This window comes from Pelecanus crispus, chromosome 3, assembly GCF_030463565.1.
Source record: "Pelecanus crispus isolate bPelCri1 chromosome 3, bPelCri1.pri, whole genome shotgun sequence".
Taxonomy (NCBI): domain Eukaryota; kingdom Metazoa; phylum Chordata; class Aves; order Pelecaniformes; family Pelecanidae; genus Pelecanus; species Pelecanus crispus.
Window position 1 is genome coordinate 51083962 of NC_134645.1, and position 16309 is coordinate 51100270.

At 36.9% G+C, this 16309-nt stretch overlaps 1 protein-coding gene across 1 annotated transcript in view; it reads left to right on the forward strand.

Annotated features, from left to right (window-relative positions):
• Positions 1 to 12968, forward strand: part of THBS2 (thrombospondin 2) — a 30673-nt gene extending 17705 nt beyond the window's left edge. The window contains exons 13-21 of the mRNA XM_075707693.1: positions 805 to 912; positions 2738 to 2897; positions 4346 to 4464; positions 5089 to 5323; positions 8434 to 8661; positions 9123 to 9394; positions 10353 to 10450; positions 12410 to 12549; positions 12844 to 12968. Of these exons, the coding sequence (XP_075563808.1) occupies positions 805 to 912; positions 2738 to 2897; positions 4346 to 4464; positions 5089 to 5323; positions 8434 to 8661; positions 9123 to 9394; positions 10353 to 10450; positions 12410 to 12549; positions 12844 to 12968 (1485 nt within the window). The remainder of the gene's footprint in view (positions 1 to 804; positions 913 to 2737; positions 2898 to 4345; positions 4465 to 5088; positions 5324 to 8433; positions 8662 to 9122; positions 9395 to 10352; positions 10451 to 12409; positions 12550 to 12843) is intronic.
• The last annotated feature ends 3341 nt before the right edge of the window (positions 12969 to 16309 follow it).

Here is a 16309-nt window from a genome sequence, read left to right on the forward strand (position 1 = left end):
TGTGGAATATGAGAAAAAGTGAGAATAACGGAGTAGGTTTTTATAGATGTATGTATTCTTAGCCAGTGGTAGAATTGCAATCCATTTTTAGCTGATTTTAGTATTTTAAAAAGGAATACATGTTAAAAGTTGGCAAACCACTTCTTATTTTTTCAGTGTAACCTAAGACTTGCTCATTTAAAATAATCATTCTTTACAAAGCTGTGATACAAAATAAAGAGATACATTTGCCTTTTATTTTCAAAGCCATGGGAGCATGGGAGTGCAAAGGTACTGTTTTGCAGAACCGTATAAAGGCATGTTTTTCAAAACCCTTTCTTAGTGTTCCCCCTCACTGCTGTGTACTACTTCATTCCAGTAACTTTCCACATGAACAGCTATTTCAAGAAGACCATCTCCAGGCTTGTATCTTTATTTTTCTGGCAACCAAATCTGGTCATTTTTTATGTAATCTTCAAACATACTTCATGAGTGGTACGTAAGTTGATGTAAGAGTGCATGTGTGTGCGTGTGGTGTGTTTATTCTTTGCTAGATAGTTTCATCTAAAAATTACTGGAAACATCCCTTTAACAGAAGGAAAGCTGGGAAATAGAATGATTTGCAGATGCATTTCACTTACTTTACAATATGAAAGCAGCAAATGAACTACTATCTTTGGCAGCAAACAAACAGGCATTTGAAAGAGTATTTGTGATTGATTGTTCTTGTTTTATAGCCTCTGGTGTACCGTATCTACTCTTCTGCCCAGGCAAGTCATTCTGACATAATGTAAACATAATGTATTGATTATTTCTTTTGGCCAGGATAACTGCCCCCTTCTGCCTAACTCTGGCCAAGAAGATTTTGATAAAGATGGCAAAGGAGATGCCTGTGATGAGGATGATGACAATGATGGTGTTGAAGATGACAAAGTAAGATGCATTTCTGTGTCTTCGGTACATTTGACCTAAACATCTGGTTTTAAGGAAAACCATTACAATAGATGAGAGCTTTATTGTTCAGAGCTTCAGCTGAGTTATTCTGTACTGCCTTCCCTGAATGATGTCTAGTGCAGAGTAAAGCTATGTTGGGTCAAAGGAGAGTAGCACTGTGCAGGGCAAAGCAGCCTGGGGAACCTGGGGCTGAATTATGTTCTCTGTATCAGTTCTGGATTCAGTTGTATGCATGAAAACAGTTTAATGGAAGGTGGTATTGGATTTTTTATTTTGCAATGGGAGAATGATAGGTCCATTGTATTTGAAAAGCTGGTAGATATTATATCTGAGGTATATTGGAAACAAGTTATGATGAATAATAATGACTATAAATACAGCCAGCATCAGGGGGAAATGATGAGAGGAAAGTACCTAGCCTGGTTCATACTTCCCTACTTTAGATCTGCCCACAAGGCTGAAATTCATTTACCTGCAGAGCCTAAAAGATACATAGTTAGTCTAAACCTGTTCTCCCTGTACTTTCAGCAAAAGGACAGAGGCATCTCCAGACTGGGATTCACCCTGCCTCTTCTGAACATGTTTAGGATGAGTGAATTGGGTTTAGGAATTTACTGTTCCTCTTTGTTCCCTTCAGAGGGAGCCTAGATGCTCTAGAGCTTCAGATGATTAAAGCTGGGTTAGAACTGTGTTCATGGGGCCTCTACTTAGAACATTTTGAAAAACAAAGAATCATTTGATAAAATAATATGATTTAGTACATATGTTTGAAAAATTGTAGCCAGATTTTCAGTTTTATGAGCAGTATAAAATTTTGACTTGCCTCTATATCTTGTCCTTGAGTATATAAAATGTATTTCTGAGGAATTTAAAATATTGGGCTAAAAAAATTATTTCCTAGTAAATGGTTTTTGCTTTAGCAAAGAAAAAGTAGTTTAAAGATTTTTTCCAAATTACCTCCCTTCAGATTCCATGATACTGATGTAGCCCTCACTCCCACTGATTTGGTTTGGTTTCATTCTTCTTCACTTTCCACACTGAGTACTTCCTTGTGCCTGTGCAAAAGTCCGTGTATAATTTGGGGATGTGTGAAACATAAGAATTGTTGTTCTGGCAGACTTTCAAATTAGGGACTAAACTGAAATGAAAATTTCAAAATTCCAGTAAAAGGAATGGTGTCAGGAAAAAAATATTTTGGGTCAATGAGAGTATTTAATTTTAACCTTGCTTTTTGAAACTTTTTACATTTATTATTATATGCAATATAACACAACCCACAAAAAAGTCAGTCCTTGTTTACATTAAAAAATCAAAATATGTAGTTTAAAAGTGAGAGTATTGATACTAGTTTGTTCCAAAAAAGTCAGGGTAACAATTCTAGTTTTTTCCAAAAAATATAATATACAGCTGAAGTTGGCCTGATATTACAACACATTCTAGTTTTGGTCTTTAGTTTTGGTTTTGTTTTTTTTTTTAAACGCACATACCAGTGATATGCTTTTGTTGAAATATCTGAATACAGATCCAATTTAAAATACCTGTTGCTCTCCTAGTGAGATATGGAAGACATTTTGCATGCCTTGTACAAAAACACAAAACCAGACAGTGAGGCAGGCTGTGCAGGTGCCATCCTGTTACTACCAAGATCTTCAGTGTAGGTACAGCTTGTCCATTGAAAAAATAATAGATTAATATTTTGATTTTGTGCCTCTGTCCAAGATGAACAGGAAGAATTAAACCACCTCATACTATGCTCGCATGAGTTGTGATTTATATTCTGAAATCTTCTATTTCTTCTTACTAGGACAATTGCCCTCTACTGTTCAACCCTCGTCAGTTTGATTATGACAAGGATGAAGTTGGTGACCGCTGTGATAATTGCCCCTATGTGCACAACCCTGCTCAGATTGACACAGATAATAACGGGGAGGGTGACGCGTGTGCCGTGGATATTGATGGAGACGGTATACTTTCAGTTTTGAGAATTAAGTGCTGTTCCACAAGTACACTTTGCTTTATGTCCAGTAAGATGGGCTACCTGCTTTTATACATGGAATAAAATTTGGTCTAGTTGCTTAAAAATGCAGAAGAAAGAGAAGGCTGAGGTTCATCTGTCCTGTGTAGTATAGTTATCCACAAAGTCCCTAAATGACTGCAATGGATATTATTGAAGAATAAATCACAGCGAGTCTTTTATCAGTGTAATCTTAAAAAAATTCTTTCCTTCGTCTGTGTTCCAAAGTAATCAGGGTCTAATATAACACTTCTGTTGACTTTTTTTTCTTTTTTTAGGGAGGGAAAAGAACATCAGAACATCCATGCGGTTAAGATAATATCTGTAGTAAATTAATCTGCTTTTCTATGAACGTACTGCAAAGTCCACAGTAATCCAACTACACATTTCATATGTGTCTTAAAATATTATTAAAGGTGTTTATTTCATCTACTAGTACATGCCTATATGACTCATATTCAATCGGAATTAAGGAGGGGGAAAGGAACTTAAACGTCTTTCAGAAATCATACCCCTGCAGCATTTCAAATTTAGAATCCAGAAGTATTAGAAGTTGAGGAAATCTAGTTTTGGATGTCCTTCAGTAACATTTTAAACTTTTGGATGCTTATCTGACTTGAACTTCTGAACATTTTGAAGTCCTCTCATCCTTCTGATCTTCAGGTTCTTCGTAGTATTCATGGGAGTTTTGCATTTGAAGAAAAATGTAATAATTTGTTATTGGCTGAAAGATTATGGAAATAACTGGGGACCATATAATGTAGGAGAGGGTACTTGTATACTTTCTAGACAGCTATGCCAACATATCTTATTTTTGTTTCTTTTCAATGTATTATAATTTTGAAGGAGCTTGTTGGTTGTATAATAGTTTCCTGAGGGGGAACAGTTTCTTTTGAAAATTTGGTATGCTGTACAATAAATGATGCACATATTCAAATGAAATTAGGTAGTGCTGAGGCAGCTGAACATTAATGCAGCTGTTCCTATACTAAACTCTTCAGAAATTCCACCATGTTATAGCTGTGCATTCTATGCCATTCCTTAAAGTGTCTGGGAAGAAAATCCAAATCAAATTATTTAAAAATAAAAATACCCACCATATCTGTTATTCTATGAAAAAGGGCTAAATTCTTAAGACATCATCAGCCCTTACTCTAGCAAAATCCCTTAGTAAAATACATACAGAAGTCTATCGTAGCAAGAAAAGTGGAATTGATACCGTAATTTTTTCTAATATTAGTCTTTTCACTATTTCATGTTGTAGCAATAATGTTATAGCAATCAGAAAGCCTGTGAGCCCCTTAAGAGCCTTGCTTCTTTACTGGTGACTCCTGCAGTCTGTGGCTGTCTGTGCTGGATGCTGTATCATTCTGATTTCTTCAATTTTTTTCCTCACAGATATTTTTAATGAACGAGATAATTGTCCTTACGTCTATAACACAGACCAGAGTGATACAGATGGTGACGGGGTTGGTGATCAGTGTGATAATTGTCCATTGATGCATAATCCAGACCAGGTAAATGTTAGAGACAGTTTCCTTAATGGTAATGTCAGAACAAGGGCAGAGAAAAGAACATAGGAATTGCTATCAGTCCCTGTAGAGCTGAAGAGGTGGATCTGTATTGCTCATTTTCACATCTCAGGTTGTCAGATCTCTTTGTATCAGATGAAAGGGAAGTAGAGTGATGATGCCTTTAATCCATCTTCAAGACTTTGGTAAACTGTTTTCTTCCCCCATGGCAAGTGAGAACAGCCTCAGGGCTGCATTTGGTATGCCTGAGTTTGTTGGTCCATGCACAGATAAATAACATCAAGCGTACAGAAGCAATCGGAAAATGTGCTTCCCAGACTGCAACTCCCCTGTGATGTCTAGAATGAGAGCAGTGAAGATGGCCAAAAAACTGCCCTGGAAATGTCTCAGCAACCAGATCTTATGGACTGATGGCAGAATAAGTAGCTTTGAAGTTACATTTGAAGTTACATTGTTTGAAGTTACATTTCTGCTGTAAACACGGTTGTTGTCATGGTGTCACTTGTTTTCAGAGAAGTCCTTGAAGAGATATGTTGAGAAATTAAGTACCAGGCTATCTGTACTTTAGTAACAATAATAAATTTATTTCTTTTTGATTCTTTTTGGTAGACTGATGCAGATAATGACCTTGTTGGTGACCAGTGTGACAACAATGAGGACATAGATGAAGATGGCCACCAGAACAACCAAGATAACTGCCCTTATATCCCCAATGCTAACCAGGCTGACCATGATAAAGATGGTAAAGGAGATGCCTGTGATTCTGATGATGACAATGATGGTGTCCCAGATGACAGAGACAATTGTCGCCTCAGATACAACCCTGAGCAGGAGGACTCTGATGGTAAGAGCAATGTCATATGAATTTCATTTAGTTTTTAGTATCCAATTTTGATCTTGGAGTATTAGTATTTGGTGAAGAGAAAGACTTCAGATCAAACTGAGCTGCTTTTGACATTTGAGACACAGTGGACTTCAATGGAACTGCACTGGCCAGTTTGGTCCAGAGCTAGAGCGTTAGGAAACCTTTGACAGGGGCTCAAACACACACGTACTTATTTCCAGAAGAATACCTTTAAGAAATCAAAAAACCCACCACACCAGATTTTTTTTTATATATATTTCTGATTTTCACTTTGAATTAGGAAATTCAAAGTGAAAAAACTTTGGGAAAATATTTCAAATAGCTTGAATTTCAGATGTCTTAAAAATTAAAATGAGCTGTTTGCTTTCAAACAAGTTGTCTTCTGAATATTAAAATGGAAAAAAATACGGTTTAGTGCTGTTTTGTTTTGAAGAACAGACTATTTCTCCAGGTTTAAGTAAAAAATTATTGCTAATTTTTAATTATTTTTGTAAAAATAAGATTTCTGAGCAGCTTTTCTCAACTTTTCTTTATAGGTAGCTTTAAATATGTCTTGATGAGGTACATGTCATAGTTTAAGAAATGGATACATAATTGTTTTATTCTCCAGTTCTGTGGTAAAATGTTGCTGGTCACTCTCAAACAGTCCTTCTTTATGTTTGGCAGTATTTCAGTAATGAAATAGTGATAGTTTCACAATCATAAATGTAATTGAGTAAAAATATGTATCATTCTTTGAAAACCAGCATAATATGTCTATGAATAATGGCCCTTGCAATAAATACAGGTGAGCAAATTCTGTTCTGAGTTATACAGCTTGCTGGAGTCATTCCATGGTTATGTTGGTGAAATTGAAAGCAGAATTTAGTACCTACACAATATGGTTTTATGTACATTTAGAAAGATAAAATCCTGAGCCCTGACTCATTTCCTGGTAAGACAACTGCTTGCAGTGAGAAGTTTCTGGTTGGTAGTCCGTAGTAGTTCTTAAATTACCCTTCAGTCCAATGATATAACGGGAATATCTCTGTACTTGCCAATCTCTGGGATAGCCCTTTAATTTCAGAAATATTCCAGAATAAAGGTGCCCCCAAGTTGGGGTAGTTTATTATAGTCAGCTGTCACCTGGATCTTGTGAGAAAGACTACATTTATGTATGAAGTAAGTATTCACAAGAGTAAATTTAAACAGTTTAGCCAGCTCATCACTGTCATTAGTGGCAGGTCCAACAGAAATCTTGGAAAAGCAATAAATAAAGCCAAAAGATGCTGCTATGCTCTTGAGAGTGTGAGCTATAGCATATAAAGATGAGGCCCTGGAGAGAGCTGTTGGATGCGGCTGCGTAAACAAACACTTTCTAACTTTCCGTGACAGGGAATCAACGTTGTCAGCAGCAGCTCAGTACAAAATGAACATCAGCAGGACTTTCAGTGAATAATTAGTTTCTCCTGTGACTCAAGAATTACCTCTTTGATATTGGCAAAGGGAATAAAATTAGAAATTCCGTCTCTTTTCTCCAGTAAGTACTAAGACAAACAGGTGCAGGAGCATACAGCTGGTCAGGAATTGGAGATCTCCATGGCTGATTGCCAGGTGGAAAATGGGACCACTTTATCACATATCTGAACTGCAGAAAGTCTTTGAGATATTAGATGCTTCAGATTTCTCTAACTACTTTTTTTTTTTTTTGGCTGTTGCCTAAAACTCATTCTGCTTTCTCTCTGAAAGCCTCATACTTGGATAATGCTGTCCTGGTTAGGCATAGTAATGTAGCTTTCCATTTGCTACTGTGACGCATCTAGTAGTAGGTCAATAATGAATGAGATGGATCATTGCTATTTCCCATTGTGTTAATTCCCATGTTCTCAGAGCAGTTACAAACACTTAAATTAAAAAAAGCAGATGCTCAGCCATATGAGGATAGAAACAAATTAGCTGGCAGTTCTGGTTTTACATTAGTACCTAGTGTAATATCCAGTGGTTTCTGTTGTAAAAGTCAGAGCCATTTGCTAATTTATTTCTGTACTTGTTTAGTCAAGTTTTTCTACTTTATTTTTGAGTGTTTGTACTATTGCATGCCACTGAATAACAGTGGCGTTGGCAATGAGATTTTTGTTTTTTAGATGCCTCCTTTTACCACCTGCTATTCAAGGCAAGTCACATCTACTTGTTTCCACCAATATTATGGGCAAATTAAGAAAGGAATTTTTTTTTTTTTTAAATATCGAGCATAGTAAAAGTGTTGAGCAGCAGCATAACTGTAGCTGAGCTGTATGGATGTATTTTTAGGTTCTCTAAAAAACTTCTTGCAATTCATATAACAAAACTTAATATTTCCATTCCTCCAAGGCTAGTCCTGTTGGATACAGTGCTGCTTTCTTTTTTCTTACATTTTTCTGAAGCACTACATTTTTTGTAAGACAAATTGTTCTACCCACAACTGAAAGCGTGAGCATGTATGCATATTTTACTGCAATACTGTCCCCACTCTCTTTTGACATAGATGTGACATTTCTGCAATCTGAAGCACCTTAGATAGATTGTTGCTGAAGGAATCTTGAGACAGAGAAAAGAGTCTGAAAAAAAGTGTAGTATCTTCAATTGTATATAAGGATTTAGTACTGTGCAGGAAGATTAAGATTTTAACACTGTTGTTTGAATTCATTTACACTGCACATATTAAAATGTGGCGTTGTATCCACATCTGGGACAAATCAAACTGAAAATGTAATACGAGCATTAGTGAATTATATCGACATTGCAAACTTCCAAATTTTCCCAACCCGATTCTAAAGCAGCGTATAGACTGGGGCCAGATTGATCACTGTCATAAAGACTGACAAGACAGTTTTATTAACAATGATTTTGGCCTTGATCTAAGTTGATGACTTCTTTCAGTCATTACTAGCAACATTTCAAGTGGACTTTCAGAGAATGAAGCTTTCTTTGGAGTTGTTTGGAGCATTCTTTGAGAAACAAGAGAGTAACATACCCATATGTATCATAAATTTCTTCCATCAGTGGGAGAGCTGTTAGGAAGGCTGGATAAATTGCTAACAATTGCATTTGCTTATTCACATTGCTTATAGGTGATGGCAGAGGTGATATTTGCAAAGATGACTTTGACAATGACAATGTCCCAGATATTTATGATGTATGCCCTGAAAACAATGCCATCAGTGAAACTGATTTCAGAAAGTTCCAGATGGTCCCCCTGGACCCCAAGGGAACAGCTCAGATTGATCCCAACTGGGTTATTCGCCACCAAGGCAAGGAACTGGTGCAGACTGCCAACTCTGATCCTGGAATAGCCGTGGGTGAGTATCAGATGTCAGCCATCATCTTTGGAAAAGTAACGAGTGATCTGGTGATAAGGAAAGGAAAGAAAAAGTAGATAAACACACCTTTTTGGTGCTGCAAGCTTTGGACTGACACACGGGGACAGTGTATATGCCCAAATTAGATACAGTTCAATGCTGTTTGCCTTTGACTATTCATCTCATCACTGACTGTAACACACATAAAATACCCATTTGAAAAACTTGATATAAAAGTATAGTGCGTGCTTTCTTCAATGCCCCTTGTAAACAACTTCTCTCCAGAAGCCTCCATGCAATATGTAGGCAATATGTAATTACCCCTTCTCCTACAGGTAAGGAAATGGAAAAAGATAGTTCATGACTCCTGGCAAAACTCAGGATAGAGCTGTGATTCTTGGGTGTGGGCGGCTGGACCCAGCAGTGTGACTCAATGGTTTGTCTCTTTTGTCCTCTTCCAGGCTACGATGAGTTCAGCTCTGTTGACTTCAGTGGGACATTCTATGTCAATACAGACCGCGATGATGACTATGCTGGCTTCGTGTTTGGCTACCAGTCTAGCAGTCGGTTTTATGTTCTGATGTGGAAGCAGGTCACTCAGACCTACTGGGAGGACAAACCCACCAGGGCTTATGGCTATTCTGGTGTGTCGCTCAAAGTAGTGAATTCAACAACTGGTACTGGTGAACACTTGAGAAATGCTCTCTGGCACACAGGAAACACCCCTGGACAGGTGAGAGATTTAAAACTTCAGGCCAACGATGCATGACTAATATTCTAAAAAGAAGGGAGGTGTCTCAAAAAGAATTTCCTTTCACACCTCAATTTTTGCAGATGTTTATCAGCTTTTCTTCAATTCCTGTATTACTAGTGTCAATAATAACATTTGCATTGGGTCTGAAAGAAAACATTACACGTATAAAAATTATGAATGGAAAAAATTACATGTATAAAAGGGAAGATGTGGTGTGGTCTAAAGAAAAAGGAGTGAGAGGTTTCAGTTATCCACAAATCCTTTGTGACCTCTGTATTGGCACTTGCTTCTTCAGCATTCCAGCTTGTTTGAGTTCTACGTAGTTTAGAGTTCAGTAACCAGTGACAGCCAAAGAGGAAAGAAATGAAAACAAAGAGAGAAAAACTGCTGTTCCAAAAGGGCCCAGCCATGGAAGAAACTTGTGCCTTTTGGAAATGAAGTTAGTGAGGCTTTCTCATGTGAATAGGAATTTCGCACTTTGGAGTTCCTTGCAGGAACAAGACCTTGACTGAGGCGAGAGATTTCAAGGAGCAGGCCTCGGGCAGTAACATCTGTGCAAGCTGCAGTCCCTCTCCTTTGGTGGAGCCACTTGTACAGATAGGAAAGGTAGCATCCACTCTGGCAGCGTGGGCGTGTATGTGCAAACAGGGGCAGGACTTCCTAAGGGGAGTCAGGTTTGACGTTGTAATTAATGGTCTTCAGTGATTCCAGCTGTGAAACTACAGATGAGTAACTGATCAATAATTTAAGACAGGAATTTTCATTACTCTTACCCTATAAAAGAGGTCTGCTGATCATACCATCAAATGTTAAACACTATTTTCAGTTTCATGCTCTGAAGCAAATAAGCTTTGGCTGCATGTACAGTTACTGTAGTGGATGTACAGTTACTGGAGCACAGTCTGTTTCTAATAAGGCATTTGTATTCCTACTGTAGGTGCGTACTTTGTGGCATGATCCCAAGAACATTGGCTGGAAAGATTATACTGCTTACAGGTGGCATTTGATTCATAGACCTAAAACAGGATTAATAAAGTAAGAAATGTTTCTGCACCTCTGTATTTTCTGGTAGCAAAACTTTTGTCTCTGTTGATGTAAGAGCTGTGTTACCAGTTTCTTTGTTAGTTCTGATAATGATGATACTTGTGTGACAGTTTGTTCCAATATTTTGGGGACATTTTGTTATCTTTAGAATAAGTTATTTTCCTTTTCAGATGTATTTAATTTAGTCTGGATGGTTCAATATTTACATCAGCTAAATATTCTTAAATTAAAGAAAAAAAAAATTCTTTCTCAATAGCTCTCCTGTAAAGGGACCAAAAATTCCTGAAGAAAATTCAAAGCAAGATTAAAACATGAGATTCTTCCCCAGCCTCTGGAATTTGAATGAATGAAATTAATTAGAAACACCAGAGTTGCCACAGGGAAGTAGGCCAACAGACTGTCTACTTCAGCATCCTGTCTCCCATAGTGGCTTATACTGCAGAAGTAACCATGAGCACATCTGTAATGCACACAAAAAGGAGCTATGGCATATGACTTTCCTTAGAGACCAGCTGTTTATCTGCTGTTCCAAAGAAGGAGCATTAACTGTCCATGTCAATTTTATCTTCTACTAACTACTGTAACTGTAAAGGATGTTTTTCATGGGGCAGAGTCTGACCTGACCTCTTAATGTCTTGTTTAGGGTGTTTTTATAGAAAATAAATAAATAAAATAAATTATTTCACTAATATAGTCATGAAACCATTTTACTTCTACAGAAATAGCAATTTAGTATTAACATGATTAGAGCTGCTTAATTTTTTTTTGGTGGAATGGATAATTCATTAAAGTCTTCCCATGTGTTTTGGGTTCTTAAAATTTTGAGAATTCTGTTAAATACGGTTACATGAACTTGAAAACCTGTCATTCTTTTTGCTGGTTTTTTTACCCTCCATTAAATACTGTTTTTCAGGGAGCAGTTTCATACTTGTCTTTGGGCACCTTTCAGAAAATAAAACACCTCAAGGTAGAGCAAGTGCTGGACATGCCTTTCTGCCTAAGCAGAAATCTGTCCCTAACTCCTGAGTTATAGGAAGTTGCTCAAGTGTGTTCATCCTCATGTGAAGCCATCCTGTTTTGTATAACTAATGTATTGTCATTTGAAGCAGGACCATAACCCATTCCTCCAGAGACTGCTCTAATTAACAGACTATAGAGTCACTTCTCATTTGGCCCAGGCTGTTTTAAGAGACTGAGAGCCTTAGAACCTTGACTATCTCAAGGTCTCCCATGAGAAGTGGAGAATCCAAGTTTAAGGAACTGCAGTCTATCTGATAAAGAAAATGAGAAGATGTCTTTAGAGGTCTTTTGGCTCCAGGGTGGGTGCCTGAAACAATAATAAAAAAAAAAACCCAAAAACCCAAGTTCTCCTTCTTTTCCAATTTATTATTAGTCTAGCTGTTTGCATCCAAATCCTTCCAGCTTTCATTAAGCTCTTAAAATGTCTGAAATTGAGATTCAGCATGTCTCCAGTTAATGTTTTGTTTGACTCTAAAGGGATGGTTCTTCCAATTTCTGATGTTGGCCCTTGCACTTAAAGATAAATCAGCTGCTCACACAGCTGTAAAGACGACTTTGCTAAGTGATGTGGCAAGGTCTTGTGCTAACCTCTGAGTTCACAGGGACAGGGGCTTATCAATGAAAGCTAGTACATGACATAGTTCATTCCAGGAGACATGACTGTTCTAAATAAAGAATTGGGAAATCTTTTGCAGATGGTGTGCATAAAATTACTTATGGAATAGCTCCACTGCTTCTGATTAATGTGTTATGGCTGCCAGCCAGGTGGGCGTGAGATAGAGATGAGAAGCGATCCTTACAATGAAGCTGGGTTGTCTGGTGCCTTGTTAAAATTAATTCTGTTTCATTTCTTGGCAATTGTTACCACCCCATATCACTGGACACTGCATTATCCTCCTTGTCTAATTTAAATTATGCTCTTCTTTACAGAGTTCTAGTGTATGAAGGAAAACAAGTCATGGTGGATTCTGGACCGATCTATGACACAACCTTTGCTGGTGGACGATTAGGTCTTTTTGTCTTCTCTCAAGAGATGGTCTACTTCTCTGACCTCAAATATGAATGCAGAGGTTAGTTACAGAAAATGTCTGGAAAATGCTGAAGCCTGTGATAACCTGTGGAGCAAGCACGTAATATGGAAATGAAAAGTATCCTCTAGTTACTGAAAACAATCTGTAATACCATAGCATGGAGTAAATCTTGATTTGTTGAAATACCCTGAATGCCTTTTGCCCCTATAGTAATCTCAATTTGAATAACAAAACCCAGATGTTTAATACTACCCACCTTGAAAAAATGAGATAGAAGTCTCTGAGCAAGATATGCACTTAGAATTCTCCCTGTATATCCACTTTCCTTTGTAGGTTATTTCAGTGTGTCCTGCGGGCAAAGAGCTTCTTCTGGATCACCCCTCTTTCAAGAGGCATGGAGAGAGCAGATATTTTTAATGAGCATGTCTGTCTATAGTGCCTTGTCCAAAATGTTTTGAAATACAGAAAATGCTTTCCCAGGTTTTCTTATATATGATTTTTTATATACTTTCAGATACATAGGTGCACATACACGTGTGTGTGTGTGTGTCTGTCTGTATAGGCAGATACCTATTTTCATATAAATGTCCTCATGTTTGTAGGAAATGCAGAACAAGAAACACTGTGCTCCATCCTTATACCGTATCGTGATGGAGCTCTGTTCTTGTGTGATTGACTTCCTAACCAAATAAAACAACCACAATTAATATCTTTTTTCCCATTTCTTTCAGATGCTTGAGCAATGGTTGCTGCATTACCAGCAAAGTACTGTAAATGCTATGCAACCTAGACACCTCAGTACATCCTGGTACTCCCAGTTTCTATTTTTGTGTACCTCCTGTCCTCTGTCCTCGTGCTCCACTCACCAGGTACTTCCCTGCTGCCAGGAGTGCCTCAGCCATCCCTCCACCCAAGTGCCTTCTCACAGCCTGGACTAATGAAACCTAAACGTGAGCGTCTGACCCACCACTGAAGCAAAAGCAGATTGATACATTAGAACACTTTTGTAGAGTGAAAACTTAGCAAAACATGTTTGTTTGTTATTTGTCTTTTTTAAGGAATGACGTTTACATATAAAAATGTAATTACTTAATGTATTTATATATATATGGAGAAAAAGAGAGGGGTGATGAATATCAGTCATTGTCTTTAAGTGAGGAAAAATGTGTTTGAATAACTTTTTACATGTATGGTTGACACTTCCTTCCTCTGATCAGGACTGGACTTCAATAACAGAGCCTCTGGGTCTAATTTTAGCAAAGTAATGGAGGGCCACACCAACAGTATCTATAATAACAATGAAAATGCCTTTGGATAATAAAGTAAAGGTCAATTATGAACATTTCTTGATCCCAAAAGACGTTCTTTAGCTGATGAAGATGCTCTTAATAACACCCATTACAATTACAGTTGGTAGAAATGTCAAATTTGCAAGCTAAAACATTGTCTAGTAGAGCCTTAATTCAGGCCAAACAGAATTGAACTAGAAACTGCCATGCGAAAGGGAAGAGTGATTCATTTAAACATCCAAAGCTGTCACTATTGTCTGACTTTCAAAAAAATTATTTCCAGTTGTTCCATTTCCATGATATTTTGCATTCCCTTGTAAAAAAGAATATACCATGACCATGTGGAGCAAAATGGACCTGAACCACTTTCCCACCTCTGCTGCAAAAAGCACTTTGACATCCTGAATCCTGATGTGGGTTTTTGAAAAGGTGGCAACGCCACTATTACTTAATTTGGTAACGTATGAATTTAAGGTTCCATTCATAAATATTTTGTTAATATTTATTATGATTATCACACCGAGCTACCTTCTCTGATAATTTATTTTAAAGCATGTCATATAATGCATCAGTAATACATTCACAAATAATGATATTTTAAAGCTATTTTTAAGAGCATATCACAATATGTAGATATTGTTGAAGCATGGTATACACTTAAGTATAGTTTCATGGGTTATATTCATGTATGCTTTAAAGTTAAATGAATAATAATAAGGAATTTATAAATGGAACCTTAATATATATCCAGTTACCCTAATTTTAATATTTTGTGTTGTTACCTATGTCTGCTGTATATAGAACTTCTTAAATAATGCTGAAGGGATACCAGTGTTTATTCTAAACAGATACAACAGTTACTCAGATATACAATAGTATAAACATGTTTAACATTTTTTTTGTTTTGTTTAAGTTGTATGAGCTTTGTTCACAAAAAACACACGCTGGTGTAATTTTATTCATAGATGGGTTAACTAATGGAATTATACAGTACCTCTGCCTTCTTATGGGGCACAGTGAGCTAAATGTTGAATCAACTTTTTCTCCCTTGAAATAGATTTTGTTGCTATATTCATTAGAAAGGAATCCACAGTTGCTGGCTTTATTGCACATTTTGTAGTGTTCATATTATCTTTTTGTTTGGTTGTTTGGTTTTTTTTCCAATTTTGTTTTGTTGAGTGGTTTTTGTTTGGGTTTTTTTTTTTTTCCCAAATCCTCTTCATGAGGTTTTTAAATGTTTCACTTTCTTACTTTTGGTGTTCCAAATTGTATCCCCAAGTCCCAAGCAGAAGGGAGGGTGACTTCATTAAATGTAATGATTGTAATGGCTGTGTAGGGTTTTTTGTTTTGTCAGAGAGAGACATCAGTGTGGGGATGAAGATGTTAATATTTGGACTGTATCATAATTTTCCTATTCTATGTAAATTATTTATGATGGTTTTTTTAACTTCTTTTTCCTTTTTTTTCCTTGCAAGTGTGTATGAGAGAGAGTGAGATCAATGAAATTTCATTTTGTTTTGCCAAAGATTGTAAATAATTATTTATTTGTTTACATGGACGGAACTTTATCATTTAACGTCCTGATTCATTTAGTCAGATCCTCATTTTTATAAATATATATTTTAAGAAATTAATGATAGGAAATAAACTGTAAAAAGGTTTTATAAACAAAATTCTCTTTACCTTTTTTATAGTTAATATGTTTCTTTAAAGAAAATATTCCATTCCCCGAAGCCCTCAGTTAAATAAGCCTCTTGCCTTGCTATAAACCAGTTCATTTCAAGCAAACCAGCAAAGCTGTTGCTTGGTTACAAATCACTGACTGTCTTCTAAGGTTGTAAACAGCAGGTTTCCTAGTCTCTCTGACAAGACATCATTCCCCATGAAGTCTTTATCTGGCAAACTATCCCAAGTTTTATGTATGGCATTGCGACTGAGAAATTTTGGTCCTGCTTCTCTTTTTTTTGCTGGACTCCTACACAAATTCTCTGTATTGTGTCTTGGCCGATGTGTTTGAACAAATATACGATCCTATTCTGTAACTGCTTCTGCTGTGAGTCCCATCTGAGTCATTGGGATTTGTTGGTGTGAGCAAGGATTGCCTTCCTGATGGAGAATTTCAGGAACCAGTGAATCGTCACTAACCAAACAGAATAAAATACAAGAAACAAATTCTTAGCACGAGAGATCTTTGCCATGAGCATGAACTGCTCCCAGGGAGGGGAATTTGAATTGGATTAGGAAAAGTAAGAATGCCCAGCATGCCAAAATGCCAATTTTGAGGTGTGAACTCAAGTCACATTTTCTTATAAATATCCCGACTATTAACTTTTCTTGGCCTTACAAATATCCCAACGATTCACTCTTCTTGGGCTTACAAAAATGCCAGCTATGCACTTTCCTTGGCTTTTGGTTCCAGTGCGAGTACTCAGAACATTACACAAGAAAGCCATATACTCTTCACCACAATCTTTTGATGAGTCCTTTCAAGTCAAACAAATGTTCAGTCT